Source organism: Acanthaster planci, linkage group LG13 (genome assembly GCF_054643075.1).
Source record: "Acanthaster planci isolate LZ-2023a linkage group LG13, COTS_SCS, whole genome shotgun sequence".
NCBI classification, from domain to species: Eukaryota; Metazoa; Echinodermata; class Asteroidea; order Valvatida; family Acanthasteridae; genus Acanthaster; species Acanthaster planci.
The window spans coordinates 9,742,458-9,764,147 of NC_141789.1; the positions used below are offsets into that span (position 1 = coordinate 9,742,458).

Below are 21,690 nucleotides of genomic sequence, written 5' to 3' on the forward strand. Positions count from 1 at the left end.
TACGTGAGAAAAAGAGCCCAAATTACAAGGACAGGGAAAGGGGTACCACACATAAAATCCACGAGCCCAGCTCGCGAGCATTAGAGCGCCACCAACAGTTGATCATTGCGCTAAACATGTAAAAAGGACATCGTGCGTTGATTTCGGGGTAGGCCTAGTCCCAATTTTCTGAAGTTTCCCAGCAATGGCTACGTCAAGTAATGAAAAGAACTTGGTAGACGAATTGGAATCTGCCTTTCAGGTAATTAGATTTCTAATAACTGTGTTTAAATGGACTATTTTCTGCCAGACTGCCCCAGCCGGACAATGCCACTTGCCAGATCCAGACCCACACATGCACAGACAGTGCCATTGCCAGATGTTTCAGAAACAAACATTTTTTTCTGGTTGTGAAGTTGTTATGTTGTTGTGTGCATAATAATATGAAAACTGATTAGACGGGCTAGGCATGGGCTAGACTAGGGGAAAATCACTGCGTGCATGGCATGCCATAGGATAGGTGAAGAAAAAAGATGGTTGGATGATCCTGAATAAGTTGCAGTGTATTTGGGAAAGAGTTCCATCATGTCCATATACATGTACGCACAACACAAATTTTCCCTTAACCCTAACTGTCCCAAATCCTCCAATTTCAATACGATTTTACATACACTCTAGGGGGTTAGTGTTAATCATGTTATTACCAATACCCTGGGGTCAACAGCGCGGTGATGGAAATCAACAGATATCACCAAATATGGCCGTAACTTTTTTTCTCAATAGGTCAACTTGGCAGAGAGTTTTTGTAATCCTCTCCCCAGGCATACGCCACAAGCCTGTAAACTCCCATTGGCTAGACCCCAACCACTGCCTGGTTAAAATTCTTGAAAGCTCAGTCACCCCGAGGAGCCCATATGGTTGCTATCAGGAACTGGATTTCTTAACTTACAGACATGTGCTGACTGGTCGCTGCTGTTTGGGTTGTGACCTGGTATCACTTGTACTTCCACAGCAGCATAATGGAATGTAGTCAGGGGACCTTGGGGATGTATTACACACGTAGGTAGCTACCATAAAACAGTCCTGCAGGTTGTACTGGTTCATGCATGACCGGAAACTGACCGGTGATGAGAATCTCCATGTGGTGACAATACCCTTTGTTTTTTGGCGTGGCTGCCCCCGAGGGTTAAAATGTTATAAAATAAGTTATAGGCTTCACAGCCATCAAAAAGTGATGACATGTCATGAAAAGTGAAATTTAGCTTAGAAAATTCTGAAGCCTTAGAGTTCTTAGAAAACACTCTTTTTTTCAGACAAGTCTCATTAGGTCGGGCACCAAACCACAATCTAGCACGTTCGTGTGTGTTCATGTAGTTTCTGCTTTTTCAAGCAGCAATGACATCTCTCTTATCAGGTCACGTGATAATGATGTAATTTTCCCACAAGAGTTGGGAAAATAACGAGATTTGAAATGCCGGCAGCCAACATGGCCACTGTTGCTGTTACCGCTGGAGTCTACATGTATGGCAGAATTATTTCCAATTGCTATTTTGGAAAATTGCCACCGTAAACATAAACTTTGCCATGATGAATCGATGGAGATCTTTAATGGCAACATTTTCATGCATAAAGTAAACTTTGGCAATGTTTTATTTTTTACGCGTAAACATTTCCATCAGCAGAATTGGACTCGCCTACCCACTGAATTCAACACCTCCAGTGCAAGATTCGACCGAAAAAGGAAAGTCTCATGTACATCTGGGGATCATGTTTCCTGTAAATTTGATCAATCGATGTCATCTGTGAACCGTGAAAAAAAAGTTAAAAACTTACATCATCATTGCACAATCGAGCGACGTGCATAGTTTGGCATCATCGCTAGATTGTGGATTGGTCCCCGACTTGCTCATACATGTTTGTTTTGGCATGGGGCGTCAAGTGTCGTCCGTATAATATGGATCTTCTTTCCAGGTACTGTACAAGTGCATGCGTATTTGTGAGAAGAGGGAATCCCAGTCTTTTTTATTCTTAAAACCAGATTTTCTCATGACAAAATTACATGTACATGTGCCACCTCACACAACTGTTCTCCTCCATGTAATTCAGCACCGTATACCAGTATGTTGGCCTAGTTTCCTTGAACTGTGAACAGCAGTTTGGGAGAACAGTGCGACATTCTTTCCATATTTTCTCTTAGCAACACAGACTGAAGACTGGAACGTGCACCGCTGTCAAGCTGTCAACATAGTTACATGCCAAGCTTACTCCCACAGTAAATGAAACTCTGGATAATTCCAGGATTGGCTCTTGAAATCAAACTTGTCATCAACCAATCAGTGACGGTCTACCAAAGCAGTATCTCACAGCATTTGTGATCCCACTGGGTATTGTGTTCAAGCTGCTGTTATTATTTATCCCAAAGTTCCCTCTTTCTCCGAAGTTAATCTCAGAGAATTTCAGCATACACCTTCAACAGTTTTGCTTGCTACCCCATACATACAAGTATAATAACATGTACATCACACAGTTTACATGCAAATACAGAATGAAAAGAACATTTTCGGTTTCTTTAATTAATACAGGAACATGAGGAATGGAGCTCAATGCTGATTCAAAATTTTCCATGTATTACATGTACTTGTATTTATTTTGATTACTTCTGAAATAGGGATGCTTCTCGACCTTGATTGCCCAAGACCACCTCAATGTCGTCGATTCCCAAGAAACTAGAACAAGTAAGATGGCATTTTGGCACTTCCATACAAAGTGGAAATTTGGTCACGCTGTCGCCAAGCTCGTTGTAATACATTAACATGTAGGTAGTTCATAAATAAGAGGTTTTGATAAAAAACAAGGGAAATAAGACTTTCCTTGTCAGTCAGCCTTTTCATTAATCCTTTGCCTTTTTGTTGTTTGTCTTTTTTCCTTTGATGTACAGCGCTTTGATCCACATTAAAGGCGCTCTATAAATACCCTTATTGTTATTATTATTATCATTATCAAAAATATTGATGAGTTCTCATATTGTAGTACCATTACCTTGAAGTCTAGTTCTTTGTTTTGTAAAACTTCCTGTCGTTGTTGAATTATGATTAATATTGATTGCAGTAACAGCTTGACCAAGTTTCCACTTTCACGTGGAATTGTCCTGTTATACTCTCAGTGTACCGCTCTTGGGTATGGTCGGTTGATCTGTTGCGTTTCTCGATCTCTACGTAATGGTCCGTCGTGCTGCACAAATCCATGGATAATTCCACCAGCCAGCTTTCCTTTCCAAGTCACAGTTGAAAGTTTCTCAGAAAACAGGGAAGTGGATCGACTGACGTGCAGCGCAAAGAGATCGAGCGATCATGCCCCATATTTAACCACTAAAATGTACACTGCTGACTTTCATTGAAAATGGAGGCCCTGTCTTTACCAATGCTTGTGGGTAGAATGAATCTTATTCTTCAGTCAGCCTTAGTGAAATTGAAGTGAAGTTAACTGTCATTTTTGGTTTTCTTTTTTATAACTTGAGGGTATCATTGAAGGAATAAAATGAATTTCTATTAGAAATGTCTGGAAAAACATACTGGAGTGTTTCATGAAAAAAAATCCACCAAATTCCTAAAATAGACTGATAGCGGCCCATTCAGCAGTTAAAAATGCAGAACACGGATGTGAAGAATATCCAAAATGGCTTACTCAGTAAAATGGTCAACTAGTCTCAGTGATTTCTGTTTTTTCGGAACACGAAGATGAAGTGTTATTCAGAGCGTACTACTGACACCATAAAAGTCACCCTCTTTCAATCTTTTGTTTGTACTTAAAAGGTTGTTTTATCTGTCACATTGCCCTATTAATTACATGTAGATGCTCGTGATTTTGAGCACAAGGCAGGTGTCAGCACTTTCTGTCTAATTTCCTCAACAGCCGTAGAGCATGGAATCCAGCGATTCTTGGACGTAGCCAAGGAGCTGGAGAGCTACTTCCTGCAGAGGCAGCAGATGCTGTCTGTCACCAGGCCTGAACTGCCTGTCGTAGAGGTGTGTGCAGGGATGCTGGTAGAAGAGTAGTGTAGTTTTTAATCGTATGTCTTTATGAACTTGCTCGTGTCAACCAGCACTGGTGTAGGGCCGAGTCAGTTCCAATAATTCACTATTTGAATATTCGACCTTCAATTTGATCGAATACCCGAATATTCGGTCATACCGACCGGCAGATTGTTGAACAAACAAAGACAATCGATCGAATATTCGGCACAGCCCTACACTGGTGCTCAAAGGGCCCTTCAAGGCAAATTATTACCCCTGCTCAGGGTGCTCATAAACGTTCCGAAAGCCACCTCAGCACTCAGGGGTTGTACAACTCGATGCTGCTCCTTCAGGCACAAACAGCTCCCATCTCTGCCCTCAGAGGTATCTGTCAGTGCCCCTGGATGGAGAAAGGCAATTTGCCCGAGGTTACCACAGATTGATAATCCTGATCCTGTGACGCACATGTACAAACCCTAACCACTGGGCCACACATCCCACAGGGAGGACAAAGTACCCATTCAGGGAGAGGAATTGGAAAAGGTGGGGGGGAAAGGGGCAACGTTTTGTCACAGTAAGGCTTTTCGGTGTTGCAGATTGCTTGCGTAACCACCTTGTGTGTTATTCCCTTCCCCCAGGAGATCGAAGAGCTGAAGCAAGAGCTCCAACGCAAGGAGGCACTCCTCCAACAGCAGCAGGTCAACATCCAGAAGTGGCTGGCCATGCTGCAGCAGTCGGACGGCAGCGTTCCGCCCTCGGCCCAGCAGCAGCAACAACAGCAGCAGCAGGCAGTGCAGCAGTCGCCCCGGCAGATGGGGCCCCGGGGCGTGGCATTCCCTCCCCACCAGCCGCCGGTACCGCTCAGCGGACCCCTGGCCCACCTGGAGCAAGCTGCGTCCAGCATCGGAGGGAGCTTCGATCGTAGGTGATATGACGTCCCCATCGCCGGTGATGCCTTCGTCCCCCCTGCGCTGCCAAGTTGAACTTTGAAATGGAGCGAGAACCTGTTCATGCCAGAGTGTTTGTGTTTCTGTGACCATTTCATGTAGAGCATGGTAACACGTTCCAGCAGTGTATGCCCATGGCAGCAGGTGACGGGTTGAGCCATGAAAATTTCCATTCCCTTTGTACATGCGCATGCAAGTGTGGGTACCTTCCGTCATCAGATGTCCAGTTGGCCTCCTATGTCTTGACTTTTTTCAGAGTTCCCATAGGATTTGCACTCGGTTTTTCAATAAGGGACCCCAACCCAATGTGGGATGTTATTGTGCTCTATCATTCAGCGTCACATTGAAGGCAGAACCAAACCCATATTTCACATGTCTGGCGAGGTGACTGTATGCTGAACTTAAACTGAACCGCTTCGCACGGCCCTTCACTGTAGCAACTTTTACGCTGTGGTAAGCCTCAGAGCGTTGAAAGCGTTGAAGTTGCACGTGGCATACAGTTCTTGCACCAGTGCAAGGGTTAGCATTCATGCTGTGTATAGTGCATCTTCGCAATAGACAGTTGCCTTGGTATCTTGCTATTGTACAAAGCTTTATGATAGACAGACTCCCAGTTTTAGGAGCCAGCTCGCTGTGGAATAATCCCTATGTCAACCGGAAGTTGCTCCTGGGCACTCCATAGGGAATCGCATCACGATTAGTGGATTTCTACTTTAGTGACGTGCATGTCTGTACATCGACCACTGAGCTTGTCCACGGTTCCAGATGCCCACTGGAACAAGTCCAGTCCTGGTGAGTCAGTCGCTGGTCTAGTGCACTTTCTTTTGGCTGGGTTCAGGTTTGCCACTTTGCACAAAATACATGAACTAGCCCCCAATTGTAGTGGCCGTTTCATGCCACAGTTTAGTTTTGTTAAATTTTCCATTTGAAGTGACATGTAACTTCATTTTGTGAGCTGATATTTTGTCTGCAATGAGAGTTACAGTTGCCACTTTTCATTGGTATTCATTAAACACTCAATGTAAACTTGTACATCGGTTTGACATTAAACCATTTAAAATCAGGTTTTTCAGTTCAACTTATAATTAATTATTTTTATTTTAACTAAAGTTGAGTAAAATGTAACTGGTTTTGTGACATATGTCAGCTCTTCAACCCATTGCCTAGTAGAACCAGATTTTTTGCCTGTTGACCATCTTCCATGTATATCAGTTACCAATGTCTTATTTCCAAATGATCCACAGTTAATTGGCTAGAAAATAATGTATATTCATCTCCAGCAAAGTCTCAAATTTATGAAATGGCTTGCATAAGTCTCTTTAACGAGCCAGTGCTGTATTTTCAAAAAGCAACGCCATTCGAGAAAAACGCATGTACCATATTGAAGTTGGCTCATGGCTGTGCTGATAAGGCATTCTCACGCGTGAGCATCTTGCCGTTCCTGAATGACGTTGGATGCCTTTCATTTTAGGCATGTGCTGTTGCAAAATTTGAACAAGCTCATTTTTGTGCGAATAAGCATTTGCAGAACTGGCGTGACGTGCGGTTTGTCCGAGCTGCATTATGGTATCCGCCTCTAGCAAAAGCACCCCCTCGTCGGTTGAAAAGAACCACGCTGGTTGAGGTGTTCAGTTTATTGGTAGTGATGTGATCGTGACGTGCATTTCTTAGTCATTCGTGAGCCAGCGAAGTTCAGTTCCGACCACGGGAGCCTCTGTTGCCAAGAAAATAGCGTCCTCTCCTGCTATGGGCTTATAAAACAACTGAAAACTCGCACACTGGGAAAACTCAGGCATCCAATGTGAAATTGAATTGTAACTGTCATTTCTTTGGACAGGGCAGTAGACAAAATAAGAACTGAAGTGAAATTTAAAGTTTTCTCTCAATATCATGATTAGCGGTACATGTTTATTTCACGTTATCAATTGGTAAAAACAAAATAAGGAATCTATGAAAGTGAACGTAAGATGAGAATCCAAAGAACGCATGGAATGACGAACTAAAATGGGGAACTTACCAAATGCGGTAACCATTTTATCTGACTACATTCAAGATCTATTTTTCTCATTTCTGTGCATATTACATCTTATCATTTTCTCAGATACTTGGCCCTCTTGGTGATTTCTGATTGCTTGATTGCTTTCAGTTTGTTTTTGAACAGACAAATGAGGGAATTTGATGTGAAATTTAAATGTATATATCTAGATATATTTTTAGGCATGATATATAATGTTGGCACAACAGACAACATTGATCTTCAACCTTTTAACAGATAAGATGAAAATTAAGTGAATACTGAAAAACTTGATAAGATCTTTTTATCCACTTGGTAAGCGCTTTACCTAATCATCGTTATGGCCAACTGTCCCATAAAATGATGGCTAATTTTTGTAAATATGTTTGAAGTACCACTTGCACAAACAGTGATGTTTTTACTACACATATACATATCTCTCATAGGATAAGGCATTGTATTTTCTGTTTTTCATATTATATTAAACTTTCATATTGTAGGACAGCTTACTATACCAGAGAACAAAGAGCTATTCACTGACCTCTGTGTCTTAGTTCCTGATGGTGTACACAAAATGTTTGATCACGCAAACTGACCCGAAGTTTCCTATTTTTTTTAGTTTAGACCACATTACAGCTGCATTGTTCGGGGAATAAAATTGGTGCACCTTGCTACAATCTATGTTCAAGCACACAGTCTAAAAGGAGCAGTTCGTAATGTCTGCCTGTCAATTATGATTGTACTGAAAAAAGAAATTGGAATAAACTAACATTTGCACCACTGGGTGTGGTGATAATTTAAACTAGCTTTATGAAATCAATCGACAAAGTTTCTGACTTCACACTGAGGTTTCGTATATGCCAGTGTTGTAGTCTAGACCACTTAAGACCTTCACAAGACCACCACTGACCACCACAAGCTATCCAAATGAACTGCAACAAAAGCATTCCTTTGTCATTTTTCCCCCATTGACCTACCACTTGTCTTGTGTATGGTATTGTGGTGGTCATGACTACAACACAGTTATATGCCCACTCAAGTGGCAATGTGATGGGTGGGATGAGTATAGACAAATTTTGACAAATTGTCGGTGCTAAATGTCAGGTCAATGTTACGGTATCTATCAATGCAAATCGACTGAATACTTCATAGAGTTGCTTAATCTGTGCGTGCACAAATGTTTCCTTAAATACCTCATGCATACATGTGGATTTTGTTTTCCTCACTGGCTGAATGTCACATGGAGTTTGCAATTTGCTGCAAGCTGCTTCAAGGTCAAAATAATGTTCTTGACAGTGACCAAAATAATCTTCTTGACAGTGACCACTGGTTCCAACTTATGCATGCATGCAAGCACATTGTGCAACTGTGCAAACTTTGTTCGCCAATGACTTGATGTTCCAGGTTCGGTGCAGACATTTCATCAAGAAGTGTGAATGGATTTTTCAGTGAATTATAAATTAAAAGAGGAAACCGTTTAAATATGATTTAGAATCATGCAACGGATGTCTCTTTAACCATAGGAGTTCTGGATGAGGCTTTCAAAACACAAACACTGACCATGTACATGTACATCGCAAGGGGGTGTGTCCCCCCGAAAACAAAAGGGTGGGGGGAGAGAAAAAAAAAGAAAAAAAATTGAAAGAGGATGAAATCAGCAATTTCCAATCAGAACCCTCAACAATGCCCACCCCACCCCTGCCCACTGTAAATGGTTTGGCAGTTCATAGCTGATTTACTACTGAATTTTCCCCTGGAAAAAATGGGTTCTACACCTCCCCCCTCTCCAGATAAAATTCTGGTGACGCCCATGACACTGATTGCTTTTGCTTTCACTTGTGGAACGGAAAACATGGCTGCCTTTGGTGATCCACGTGTATGGAACTTTCTACATTCCTTTAGCTTCTGGCTTTGCCTCAGTGAAAAGAAAAAATTCTGCATGGCATATTTACACAATTCAAAGCAATTATGTTGGTTTTATGCACTATGTGCATTCTGTGATCACACGGATTCAGCATTCTCTTCTTGGACATTCCGTTGGCACGTTTAAGACTGGCCGGCCATCTTCGCCACAAACTCAACCAACGTCCTCATGGGACGGCCTGCAAGACATAATTGAAGGGGACGGAAAAACAACAATTTAAATAAAACAAAAACAGGTGTTGGAAAGCCACGAGCAAAAGAATGAGCCAGTTCGCTATTCCGACGGCACATGCATAAGATGCAGTGCGTCGTCGATCACTTGAAAACAATATATCTGCATAAGGTCGGATCTGTCAGTATGATGGAAAACAAAAACCAGCTGGTATGACTTCAGTTATTTTGTTTCTGAATGACCTTCATTTGTTTTTTTAAAATACCCAATTGGCTTATTACTTGTACAAGTACACTGAAAATAAGCCAGTTCAGTGCGTTCAAAAAGGCAAGGTCAGTCGAGAATGAAGCACACATGGAAGCCAGCGTATGACCGTAACACAGATGTTGGAATTTATACATCTAGAAGGCATGCCGTGCACACGCGTGTATTGATATTACCAAATGAATGGAATACCGACCCGGCTCACTGTTCACAAAATCAAATATCTGCCAGTTTCACTCTCCAAAATGAACATGCAAAGCCTAAAGTACGAAAGACCCCTTGTAGAGGTATTCTGGAAAAAATTTAGGAGAAACATGGGGTTGAACAAAAAACTTCAATGCACAGGGGTTTGAATCTCAGACCTTCAGAGCGTTGCATCGGTGTTCTACCAAGTGAGCTGTCCAGCTCTGCTTTGACAGTTTTTCGATTAGTCAGTGTGTCATTACTCATTGAGTGCTGGTCGGAACCATTTTGAGGATAAAACAAGCAAATGATGTTCAAGTTCAGTCCCCAATTTGAGGCACAGCGCGGCCAAACTGTAACCTTTCCATTCTGAGGCAACGGCCAATTTTTCTTTGCTCGTTCTCAACCTGCAACCGCACTGGTCAGGAGTTCCTACCTGTCATGCCTTTGCCGAGGTAAGGAATCTCGTCCTTGTTTTCCATGACTCCAGCAATGTCCAGGTGGGCCCACTCCGGAACCGTAACAAACTCTTTCAGGAATGCGGCTGCGGTACAGGATCCCCCCGACCTGTGGGAGACATGATGCTGTTTCAAACCTTGTAGTAATTGTGTCGTGACTGTGTGGGTCCAATCTGTCTGGAGGCTGCTCTTCGCACTGTACTTAACAACTCCTTACAGCACATTCATGTATGCCCATGCTAGTTAATACTCATTCCCTATTGGTGGAGAGTTTGGGTGGTTTTTAACGCCATCGATATCAACCCTCCCTCTTCTGCTGCCAGTGATGGGGAGTCCAAATCTGCCTCTGTATCGGCAATGTTATATTCAGCACCAACACAGTGAGTCTAAGCCAATTTTCGAGGTCGTTTTGTTTTTAGTTTGCCTTAGAAAGAGGAAATGGATCTCTCTGGATTGATTTTAATGCTCTATTTGCCAGGCTGAGGAAACAGAAAAAAGTTGAAGATTCCTGCTGATTGTGCAGGAGTCTTTCAAAGGCCTTGAACTCAAAAGTTTTGTTATTCAAATTTTGTATTGAACATGTCGACTGAACTGACCTTGCATGCTTGCCAATGTTGTTGACATCTGCCAGGTGGCTCTCAGTCATCTGACTGGAGTAGTGCTGGAAGAGGGGCATGCGCCAGAGCCTGTCGCCGGTCTCCACACCGGCCTGATGAAGGTCTGACCACAGGGTCTCTGAGGTAGAAAAGGTACCCGTAGCGGCTGAACCCAAGGCTACATCCACCGCTCCTGAGAGGCAAGACAAATGAAGATCTTTTCTCAAGCTGATGATCACAAAAAGCTTGGGAATAAATCAAAGGGCATCCAAGTAACTTACATCTGTCCCTGACTATTCTGGCAATTCCCTGTTTCGAGCATTGGTGGGGGGGTTGCAACCTAGTCTGGTAGGATGAAGTAAAAAGAACAGATTTGCTGAGCTTACTAATTGACTTCTCACCTGTGAGTGTTGCTATGTCAATCACAGCCCTGGGCTCAAACTCCCTGCAGGCGTAGCACAGGGCATCAGCCAGAAGGAGACGCCCCTCAGCATCAGTGTTATCGATCTGTGAAGAAAAAAAAAATCCATCACAGGTGTATCTAGCGGCGTAGCCGGGGGAGGGGGGTGCCTTCATCAAACACTGTTGCCCCCTCAGTCGCCCCCTCGGGAAATGTGGCAAACAGAAGACAAAATAGCAAATGCCCCAATGCAGGCAATGTACATTAATGTACCTGTGTAGCTGGCATATTAACTTGTTAGTTCATTGCTTTATTAAAATTGCTTTGATTTGTTTGTATTAAATCTGACATGGATCAGCATTGACACGAGAAACTAGTAGATTAAGAAGCACATATTAGTAATAGGTACCGGTAATTCCAGAAATTTACGGGTACAAAAGTGTAACATTTTCATGTCCCTGTTACATCTGACCTTTTGACATGGAAATATCACCAGAATTGATTTCAAACTATTATCGTTTCTTTAGCAGGTAATTTGCATTAACTCATCACTCTTGGAAATAAGAAAATTGTGTTCTGAACTTATAAAATCATATGTCAGATGTGACAGGGCCACGAAAAAATGGACCCCAAATTTCTGGAATTACCCTAATATCATTTAGGTGACCTTGGATTATTGCTTTCATTGGCCCCAACCCCCCACAGCATCATTCAGCTCCTCCCCCAGTTATCTCCTGATGGGCCATAACCTTGGCTGCACCGCTGGGTGTTCCTCCTTCAGTGTCAGTGGTGAATGATAAATGTCTCACAATGAGAGACAATGCTGAGGAGTTACAGCAAACCAGCTGTCGAAAAACCTTCCGCCAGTTTTTGCTGTCAAAAATTGCACTGTGAGGACACTAACTTCTATTTGTCCGTTTGTGATGCACATGATGCATCCAGTACTGTTGGAAATTGCTGTTTTGGGGCAAAGGGTGGTCATAAAAGCATGGTTTGCAAGTTAAAAAGACATGGGCTTGGCGTATAAACCAAGGGTTTTTTTTGCTCAGTAAGGATGACCCGGGTCAGAGGGACTTGGGCAGCACGTGGGTGTGCAGACTCACGCGCATGCAAGATGCCACTTCATGCAACAGTTCCGCAACCTACATGTATCTCAAAGGGGAAACTTGTGAGTGGAGCAGAAAGAATCAGATTTCTGATGGGAAGTCACACCCGTCTTAACTGTGGCTTTCTGCAACCATCACCAACTTCTTGTAAGCAAAGCAGGCAATATCGTTCAGCATACTAGCACGTGTGTAGGTCACAGAGACACAAAGCACGCATGCTCTGGTTTGCATGCATATAATGTATGGTGCATGGGACTCATCACCAATTTTCATCTGAATATGTACAAACACCTGCCTTTTAACCCTCCTATGGTTTTACAGCACAAATGTGCACAAATGCCCACAGTCACTGGTGAGCATGTAGTTTCTATATGGAACTCAAACATGCACAGGTTCAGTGTGTACACAGTAGGCTGTCAGCACAAAATGACCCAGGGTCTTTTGTGCAGTCCTCTTCACTGCATTTGGTTTACTGCACAATTATGCACTTGAAACAGTGAAGCACAGTTCTTGGGCAGCACAAAAGTGTAATCTGATATTCCTGTGAGGGTCTGTTGGTGCAGTGCACAACACAACACAGCTGTGCTTCTTTGAGGTGTTTACCAAATGACCCAAAGAGTGACTTCAGCATAGGAGGGTTAAAGAGTAACAAGTAGGATAACTTGGAAGCAATTTAAGGTGCTTAAATCAATTTCATTCTTGCTTTTGCTGTTGAGAGCATTTTTCACTGCTATTCTTGTTCTCTTTTTTTTTGGGGGGGGTGAAGGGGTGATTGGGTGGGGACTGGCTTCTCTCTCTCCCTCCTAATCCTAAGTTACCAGATCATGAACTTGATTTTACACATCACGTGTGCGGATACTTGCCTGTATCGTCTTGCCATTCATCGCCTTGACGACGTCCCCCGGCTTGTTGGCCGATCCGTTCAAGAGGTTCTCACACAGTGGTGTTATGGCGACCACATTGATGGCCAGCCGCAACTTTGCTATGGCGTCCAGTGCACCGGCAACCACAGCCGCTCCGCCCATGTCGGCTCGCATGGCCTCCATGTTTTGGGCTGGCTTGATGGATATGCCGCCGCTGTTTGTACGGGGGAGAAATAAATGCACTTCAGCGCTTGAATCGTCTTTGAAAGTTTTGAACAAGGTCTGTTGCGTTTCATTCCAGTGAGATGCAACATAACATGGGGCCCATATATCACATGTAACAATGCACAGTTGAGCATGAAGTACTAAATAACTTGCCTAATTCCTGGCTGATTCCAACTTTCCTGCTGAATTTGCAAAGTATGATGCTGTCTCAAAATGTCAGGCATGTGAGTAAACGAGAATTTTTGGTTTATTGCAAATGACATGAATTTAGGGAGTGACACTTGAAGTTGTGGGCGCTTTGACAGGAAAGCGTTCATAGTAGATGTACTCACTGTATAAGCTGAGAACAATCGATACTTAGGTGTATGTTTGTTTATCCGGCAAAATCAATTCTTTAAAAATTACAGGTTTCAGAACCCAGCAAACTTTAAATTGAGATATTTTGTTCCCCATTTTGTTGTAAATGATGGGTTTCTGACAATGCAGTGTGTCTGTAAAAGAAGTAAGAAAAAAATAAATATAAAACTACCGTGTTCCATAAATTCATAAGGAAAACCTTAACTCCAAGGCCTTCCATTTTCCACAGCAATCCCTTCAGAGTGTATTATCATGTGTGTTTCCCACTGGACCTCTTAAAAAGAGAAAGTCTCAAATGCATGGTTGATATGCTTGAATAAATGAATAACTGATTAGCTGAACACACTCCAATTTTTTTTCTAACCCATGAGTCAGGTTGGCGTAGTGTTTCTGTCCTTGCCTTCTACGTCTACGGTCCGGGTTCGATTAATGGCTCAGTCCACATGAGGATTGGGTTTTCAGTCCCTGCCTGATTGCGTGGGTTTTACCAAGAATATGCCTCTAGGGTTTTCCTCCCACCTCTAAAACTGTAACTGCTTCTCACTTTCTCCTCTCTACAGGTTTCTTCAGGCTTGCAAGCTACAGTGCCTAGATCACTTTTGAGGAATCCTTGGTGTCATTACCAAAACTAATTAATAATAACAATACTAAAAATGACTACAGACTCACAGATGTGCTAATTCCAAACATAGCTGAATTTTAATGAGCGATTCACCCACAGCCTACGGCTTGAGGTCAGTGGCAGTAGGGGTTCAAGTCAAACCACCATGGCAATATAAAAAAAGACACCGTACCTATCAAAGGTCACCCCTTTGCCGATCAGGAGAAGTGGCTTGACCTCTGGGTCTGCTCCATTGTAGGTCATCTCCAGGAAGATCGGAGGCTGATCCGAGCCCTTGGCAACACTAAGGAAGGCGCCCATGCCCTGTTCCAGAGCCCACTGCTGGGTACTGGGTGGAACAAAAATACATGTGTCCATTACTGGTAAGACTTATCTCTTATTCGGCCAGTCTGTGAGGTAAGTCAGTTGATTGCATGCCTGGCATACAACGTTCTTCTCCAACCCATACCATGAAATGACCTATGAAACTGTTTTTAATTACAGGTTTTGCTCATAGACTGACATATATTCATCAACACTGTATGCTCAGTGCTTGTCCAAGAGCTTATGAAAATTTTCACAAGCTTACTCGGGTGGGACTCGAACCCACGACCTCCTACTAACTGGTGCAGACGTCTTCAACCACCAAGCTTGCCAGGGTCGGCTGGCTGGTCCGAGTCAGATGTAGCAGCAGGTACCAAAACGATCAAACTATTCTTACGAAAAACCTTTCAATAGCTGTATCGATATTTGAGCATGTAAGCCGGATGAGTATTCCAAGTGTGCATGCTTAATCAAGACGAGTAATAACGCTTGAATAAACACAGGTGGTACCGCAATCGCATGCAATGCTGCTGGGAAAACGATGAATAAATCTGCAAATAATGTTTATCTAGGTATTCCATGAGGAGATAGTGCTAAAACTGTGCATTAGTTAGGGCATAATAACTATAAAACATGGAGAAGTCAACAGCATTTTAATTTGTACTTCATATTTTGTTATACTTGCATGCGTGTGAATGTCTACTGCAAAAGTTGAAACCGTCAAATCTTGACGTGCGCACACATCATTAAGATATCACTCTGGCTTTGTGTTAACGCCCACATACTGTGCTCTGGTGACGATGGTTTTGGTGATCCGCAGCTGTTCGCCTGTGATCTCGGCAAAGCGCCTGGGCGTCAGCCGGTTGGCTGGCATCTCCATCAGTGTCCGGGCAAAGTTCTGGCTATCGGCCAAGGTCAAGCCCCTGGCCCACTGGTCCTTGGCAGACCTGAGGATCACAAGGTTATGGAGACAGTGTTTTGAAAGATACAGATGTCGGGGGGGAGGAAGGTGGAATTATTCCGTCTTGTAGCCTTTACCCTCAGAGAGCCAGGATTTTGGGGGCCATCTCACTGGCATGGCAGATTTCTTGGCTGATCTGAGCCTGATCTTTTTGAAACATGACAAGCATGTGCAGGGGTGAGATCGACCAATGATAAAAATAGCTGAAAACAGCTGAAAAAAACATAAAGAAGCTGAACTGTGAACATCTCCTGTATTTTTGTACACAGCCAGTGGGAAAAAACAGCTGAAATCCAAAACAAAAAAAGCTGAGATCAGCTAAAAAGCCAAGAAATCTCACCCCTGCATGTGAAGAGTTATCATTCTGAAAACATCTACGAACTTTCAACTCTGTCTAACATGTTTTTTTGGGGGGGGGGTATGGTCATTTACAGTTTATGCCTGCGTACATGTCAGCCCACGTGCATTGAGCACGTGAATGAGCAAAAGTTAACATTTCTGGGACATCTGTTTGGGACGTGTTGACATTTCATGACGGTGCCTCCATTTTTCATAACAGCGGTGCCAAAGTCATTGTAAGACATTACTGAAAACAAAAAATCCTATTGGCTCGGTACAGAATAAACGCATTCTGACAATTTCACAGAAACTGTTGACGCCCCTCCCCCCCAACTCTTCTTGGGCTGAGGCTGAGCAGAAAAGTTAATGTGTAGTGCAGTCAAGCAGAGGGGATGTCAAAGCACCTACTAGGCACGTAAGTGTTTTTCTTGCGGATGGAGGAAAATGACAGGACCGGGAAAACCTGGCGCAGGACAAAAAGGTAACTGCCAACTTGAATCACGTATGACCAGGGCATGGAATCAGACCCAGGCCACTGGTCTAATAGCAGGTATGCCGTGCACTAGCTTTCCATGGTACCAAAATTTCTAAGATTATTCGGCCGGGACATATCCCATGTATATTCTTGCAACGTTCCGCTTACTGTTTTGCTCATGAAATATTGTCAGAGAAACACAAAATGAATTTTACACTTTTCTTCCGGCTGCAAACTTTCAAGGGATCTTCATCAGTTTGTGCACCCCTTTGGGAGCGGGGTTAAAGCTTTGTGACTCCTGACCAGAGAGGCAGGAGTTTTAATCTAGCTGCTAGCCACAAATTGTGGCCTTGGGCAAGCCATTTAACCCTTGCTTGCCTCGATCCACCCAGGAGCATGAAAGGGTACCGATATAATTGGAAAGCGACCTGGCATCCCATCCAGGGAGGAGTAGACATATTTTCAGTTGTTTTACACCAAGGAAAACGGAGATAAACCCTGGCATGACGAACCAAATGACTTGGAACAGTTTTGCTTTTTGGGAAAGCATGTACAGTCCTTTTTAAGGAACAGACACAAGACAACTTTGCACAAGTCTCCCAGTCCATCTGAATGCCAAAGACTGAACACTCCTCCGTGTGGATTAGACTAAGGTGACTTTATCCTCTGGACTGCATGTCCAAACTCTTTGCGGCTCAAACCTACGGTTCTGGGTCGCCGAGTATGTCCAGCTCCACTTGCGGTTTCTTCTTGCTTTTGTCCTTTAGCTCATCGTAGGAGAACAGAGCCAGGCTAGCTCCCTCTGCAGCAGCTGTGTAGGAAGAGAAACCACTGCAGTCTTGTTACTCACTGTATAACTTCCTAAATTTACTTCCTAAACTAAATAACCCTTTGAAATATGTTAGTTTCTTTTATATGCTCTGTGCAATCCACCAGCAGTTGGTATTTTGAACAACGGACCAGCGCGGGACACAGTATTATTTTTAGCCGAAAATCCTGACTTTGACAACAGTTACAGCCAAAACGACAAGACAAAGTGGAACACCACTAAGTGGCAAACCTTTTTATGTAATTTAAATGACAACAAATACAGTAACAAATTGGGTCCTCCCTGACACCAAAAATTACAAACATGACGGCTTGCAGTGCACACTGCTTAACTGGGCAGTTGACTCTAGCAAGCTCGGCAGTCGCATGGTAAGATGCCTCTGATAAGTCTGTGAATTGTTTTTGTCCAAAAAGCGCTGTCAACACTGAGTGCACAGTGTTTGAAAGTGCGGCCAACTCTCGTTATTTCTTTGTTATAACCGGGACTTTGGTATAAAGGAGTTGAAAAATGAAGGAAACACAGGCATTTAAGAAAATGGAATCCTCAGAACATGCTGTTTATAACAGTATTTGTTTTAACAGTGTTCTTTAAGCAAGAGTTCACTGTATTGTACATTGTTGAAGGTCCGCAAAACAAAAACAACCCCACTATACCTATGTAAAACATTATATCTAAACCAAACACTTAGATGACAGTGAGTTTGAGGGAGGGCTGATTAGGCATACGTCCACTCACCCTGTGCATCAGTGCAAGGGTCCACGCTGATGCACTTGGCGGCCGACTCCCTGAGCTGAGTGGCGCCGGCGGCAACCGCAGCTCGAATGTTCTCCTTGGCCTCGTTGACCTGCTCCACATGGCTGTACCCTGCCGACTGCTTGCCCAGACCCACAACTGCCACGCAGCTGAAATCCTGTCAAAAGGGAAAATAAACAGACGACGCTGCCATCAAATTAATTGACTGACTGTGAATGACTGTGAATGGCACCATGGCACTATTTACTCGGAGGGATGGATCATATGGCATCCAAGGCGAAGCCCTTCAACAGTTTGTTATATCATTTGCCTTAATTAAACCCTGATTATGAAAGATAAAGTCTTAGTATTTTCAAAGACAACTTGTTATTTTTGTCACTTTTAAATTAATGTCTCTTCATCAGATTTATACTTTTTGGTACATGTAGTTTTAATGTCATATTAATGAAAGGTGTGTAGCGGTCGAATGTGGATTTCTTTCCCTAAAATTATCTAGCCATGCCGGCAAGTCACAGACTTGCAACTTCTTTCCTGTATCCCACAAGAAATATTAGTCAAAATCCTCACAGTGCAATCTTTGATCTTTTTCCCTCAGGACATAACAGTAGTTCTATTACAAAATTCTTCCCCCCCAAAAAGACAAATAACAGCAAATTTTGCATCACGAATGGATCATTCAGAAGAGAATCCCCTTGGATGTTTTGTCTCTACCTGAGACTTTCTCTGTACAAATAGCACTGTACGCTATCTGGGCACACCTAATTGTTTACTTCACAACAACTCCAGACACTTGTTTCAATGAATACAAAAACCTAACACTGTGCATTAAAATACCCAGAGGCACACTCTCTATTTTTCCAAAAGACAATCGATGACATCAAGGCAATGAGTCCAGATCTGGACGGATCTAGAACCACATTTTCAGGAGACCTAACTAAATTTTTTGGGGGAGGGGGTCAATTTTTTTTCCCAGTAATCTTTTCTGGCTTTTTAAACGCCTCTTGAAGGAAAGGAAATGAGACAGACCAAAATATCTGCCTTTGTCTCTTTATTTTTCCAAAGAAAAAAATGGGAGGGGGACTCTTTTAGGGGGGAGGGATGGCATGGCCCCTACTGGCCTCCATGGATCTACCCCTGCAAGTCTAGTGCAAAGAAACAGTGGCTTGGCTGATCAGTCTAGAATCATACTGAAAGCAAACACGAATGTGAAATTGTGATGCCAGATCAAACATTCATTCTACAAATCTGTACAGGTTGAACATATTTTAACTAAAAGTGAACTTCACAGCAAAGTACTTTTCATGAAGTAAAATTTGCTCCACTTTAACGGCCATCTCAAGTACCAATTGACCTTAACACAAAAACCTGAGGTTGGGGATTACATGTGGCAATGTTTTACAGGGAACCTAAAAAAAGTAAATGTGACCATCTCTGTGAAAATGAGTCACAAGTCGGCAGAGCCACTATGGAGTAAAAAGTCCTTTCGAGTATTTTTGCACAGTGTAAATCAATAGGAACCAACAGCAGTTTTCACCATGGATTATCCACTTTCATTGGGATACCAAACTGAGTGATACATCAAAACAGGAAGCTCGATTCGCTCTTTTCAATACAAATAAAAACTCAAAGCGTGGCTCTGGCGACTTATGACTCATTATCACAGAGCAGGTCACAAATATCTCAATTATACCCACTTGATTCACATCATAGAGGATCTTTGCTTGGCCTGGCTTTATAGTTGGCCCAGCTCTGTCAAACAAACAGGTTACAGAAAAAAAAATGAGCGACTGACTGCTTGGAAAGAAAACATAAATCTTACTTGTAAATGGCTTACAAACTGACGTACTTCATGTGTACATGTACATGTATCTTCGTAAAAGTGTCGACAAATTGTGGAAATGTCCATATGTAAATATGCCTTAAAGAGAAAAGTTACTGTTATAAAGTTATTAAAGAGAGCCTACTCAATATAAACACATGTATGAAACAGTTGTCAAACTGAAAGATCTAACCAGTCAACTATGCCAGGCTGGTCTGAGAATCCCAGCTGACACCTAACACAGGACCAGACAGTGAAGTGGAACTGGCAGCCATTGCCTGTACATGAACTTTTTGAACAATGCAAAAGGTCTGGGATGATGCATCTCTTCCACCTTGTTGCATTGAGACATAGAAAGACATGTAGCCGATTTCAAAAAGGAAAAAGTTCTCACACGTTTAAGAGCTCCTGCAGGCGACCTGACACCCTGCTGTTGACTTCTTCTGCTGCCTTGGTGAAGATAAAACCTTCTTCCTTATCATCTTCTTTGCTGTACACGCCAAGAATGACTCCTTTCTGTTCCTCGGACAAATATCCAATATGTGGTTCACTAAAACCAATGCATACTGCTAAAAACAAGTCAGGTAACAACATGTGCACCACGCCCAATGACCTATTTTAGCTCTCAGTGTCAAAGGTTAATTTTCTTCTGTTTGCAAATAAAAAGAAAACAAAGTGGCTATTGTTACGGTAACCGTAACGTAACTTCAAAATTCTATAATTAGGACAGTGCAAAATTATCATTGGTTTAAGGTTTTAATTTCCTGTCACCATTGTGGCAATGTGGTGGAACAGGCGGTACACATGCCGCTGAATAAATGCGCACATGCTAGGATTTTTTCCCTTTTTTCTCTTCTTCACTTTCTTTATTTTCTCAAGCAGATAACACATTTTCTCTATATAAAAGTTTTTCTTTTCCTCTTTGATAGTTTTATACCCCTAGAGGATTTTTTAAAGGGTACAATAAAACTGAACATTTCTCCATTGTCTTCTCCACTCATTATCATCCTGTAATTGGCATTAAATGGAAGATGTATACATAGGGCCTAGAGCTAGTTTTAGATTTGCATCCACTACCAGCATGCTCCAAACAGCCCGCCGAAAAAAATTGATTATTTACAAAAGATTTCATAAGTTTCACAAAGAGGCTTTCAAAAAAGATTTCAAATCCCAAATCATAATGCAGCACTTAAGGGGTATAAAATGTGCATACCTAGGTACCTACGCACACCTAGGCCAAGCCCCAGACTAGGATATGGAGGGAGTCCGGTAGACTGGCCCACGGTCTAGTGTCTGGGGCTAGCCTAGGCCCTACCTACATGTACTATGGTGTTCTCCAATACATGCAAACGCACTGGTCATGCACCGCACACAGCCACTACTATGCGTATGCATGAAAAATAAAAAGGCCTAATGAATAATGAAAAAAAGCCACATGCTTTTCCAAAATGTTCCAGATGCAAATCTAAAACTTCATTCTCATGGCCTAAATAAAGTCTGAGATCCAGTGGTTGTAGACTGGTCTGGTTCCTGTTTCCAATGCATCCAACATGTGCAAGAAAAAAGACAGAAACCTGTCTTCCTGAAAACTAAACTCTGAAACCTAAGCTCCTAATAGCCACTTTGAAAAAAGGAAAAACTTGGCACATCTTGGAAAGCTAAGTGGCAGTCTAAGTAAGAGAGTTAGAGAAATTTGTCTGGCATGTCTGGCCAACCCGGAAAGTAATTTTGTTGTCGAAATTGTGAACGTATTATTTGGGGGCAACGACTTACGGCACATTTTCACGAAATTGATGAAACGAAAAGGCCCAACAACGAGAGCATTTCAAACTAATTCAGGCCTTATTAGGCCTATACCTCTAAATGGGAGATAGACAATAAAATATTAACGAGTCACCTTTGTAACCTCAGAGCAATATCCTCTTTTCAAAGCACCAAAATTACAGGGAATCCGGCGGAAAATGGAAAATGCCCTGGGCGCAGCCATCTTGGGTTAGGCCTAATGCATTGTGGGAAACGATTGTTTGGGAATTTAAATTGCTTGGTTTGGCGTCCTGTTTCTATAGCAATTTTGTGGTTGGCTGAATGT

The 21,690-nt window shown here is 42.6% G+C and overlaps 2 protein-coding genes across 3 annotated transcripts; one reads left to right on the top strand and one right to left on the bottom strand.

Annotated features, from left to right (window-relative positions):
* The first annotated feature begins 85 nt into the window (after positions 1-85).
* LOC110987884 (mediator of RNA polymerase II transcription subunit 28-like) lies at positions 86-7,755 on the top strand. Its single transcript, XM_022251018.2, has 4 exons — positions 86-241; positions 2,648-2,714; positions 3,892-4,004; positions 4,631-7,755. The coding sequence occupies exons 1-4, from the start codon at positions 185-187 to the stop codon at positions 4,919-4,921; spliced, it is 528 nt and encodes a 175-aa protein (XP_022106710.1). The 5' UTR covers positions 86-184; the 3' UTR covers positions 4,922-7,755.
* On the bottom strand, positions 6,808-21,641 carry LOC110987883 (cytosol aminopeptidase-like). 2 transcript variants are annotated; one of them, XM_022251017.2, is made up of 12 exons: positions 21,499-21,641; positions 19,996-20,117; positions 19,477-19,531; positions 17,765-17,939; positions 16,906-17,011; positions 15,211-15,372; positions 14,295-14,450; positions 12,919-13,132; positions 10,951-11,056; positions 10,550-10,742; positions 9,932-10,062; positions 6,808-9,055 (listed from the first exon to the last, which is right to left on the bottom strand). In XM_022251017.2, the coding sequence occupies exons 1-12, from the start codon at positions 21,586-21,588 to the stop codon at positions 9,000-9,002; spliced, it is 1,566 nt and encodes a 521-aa protein (XP_022106709.2). In that variant the 5' UTR covers positions 21,589-21,641; the 3' UTR covers positions 6,808-8,999. The 2 variants fall into 2 exon arrangements, with proteins under 2 accessions (XP_022106709.2, XP_087001218.1); XM_087145092.1 differs by having other exon boundaries at positions 19,996-20,123; positions 21,499-21,621.
* Between the last annotated feature and the right edge of the window lie 49 nt (positions 21,642-21,690).

Bases quoted from the DNA above. Each gene is read 5' to 3' on its own strand.
- LOC110987884 (XM_022251018.2), top strand. From the start codon at position 185: ATGGCTACGTCAAGTAATGAAAAGAACTTGGTAGACGAATTGGAATCT. The intron at 242-2,647 runs GTAATTAGATTT...CTTCTGAAATAG, and splicing joins AATTGGAATCTGCCTTTCAG to GGATGCTTCTCGACCTTGAT. The intron at 2,715-3,891 runs GTAAGATGGCAT...TTTCCTCAACAG, and splicing joins TTCCCAAGAAACTAGAACAA to CCGTAGAGCATGGAATCCAG.
- LOC110987883 (XM_087145092.1), bottom strand. From the start codon at position 21,588: ATGGCTGCGCCCAGGGCATTTTCCATTTTCCGCCGGATTCCCTGTAAT. The intron at 19,532-19,995 runs GTGAGAACTTTT...TTTGTTTGACAG, and splicing joins CTGCAGGAGCTCTTAAACGT to AGCTGGGCCAACTATAAAGC. The intron at 17,012-17,764 runs GTGAGTGGACGT...CTTCCTACACAG, and splicing joins CCCTTGCACTGATGCACAGG to CTGCTGCAGAGGGAGCTAGC.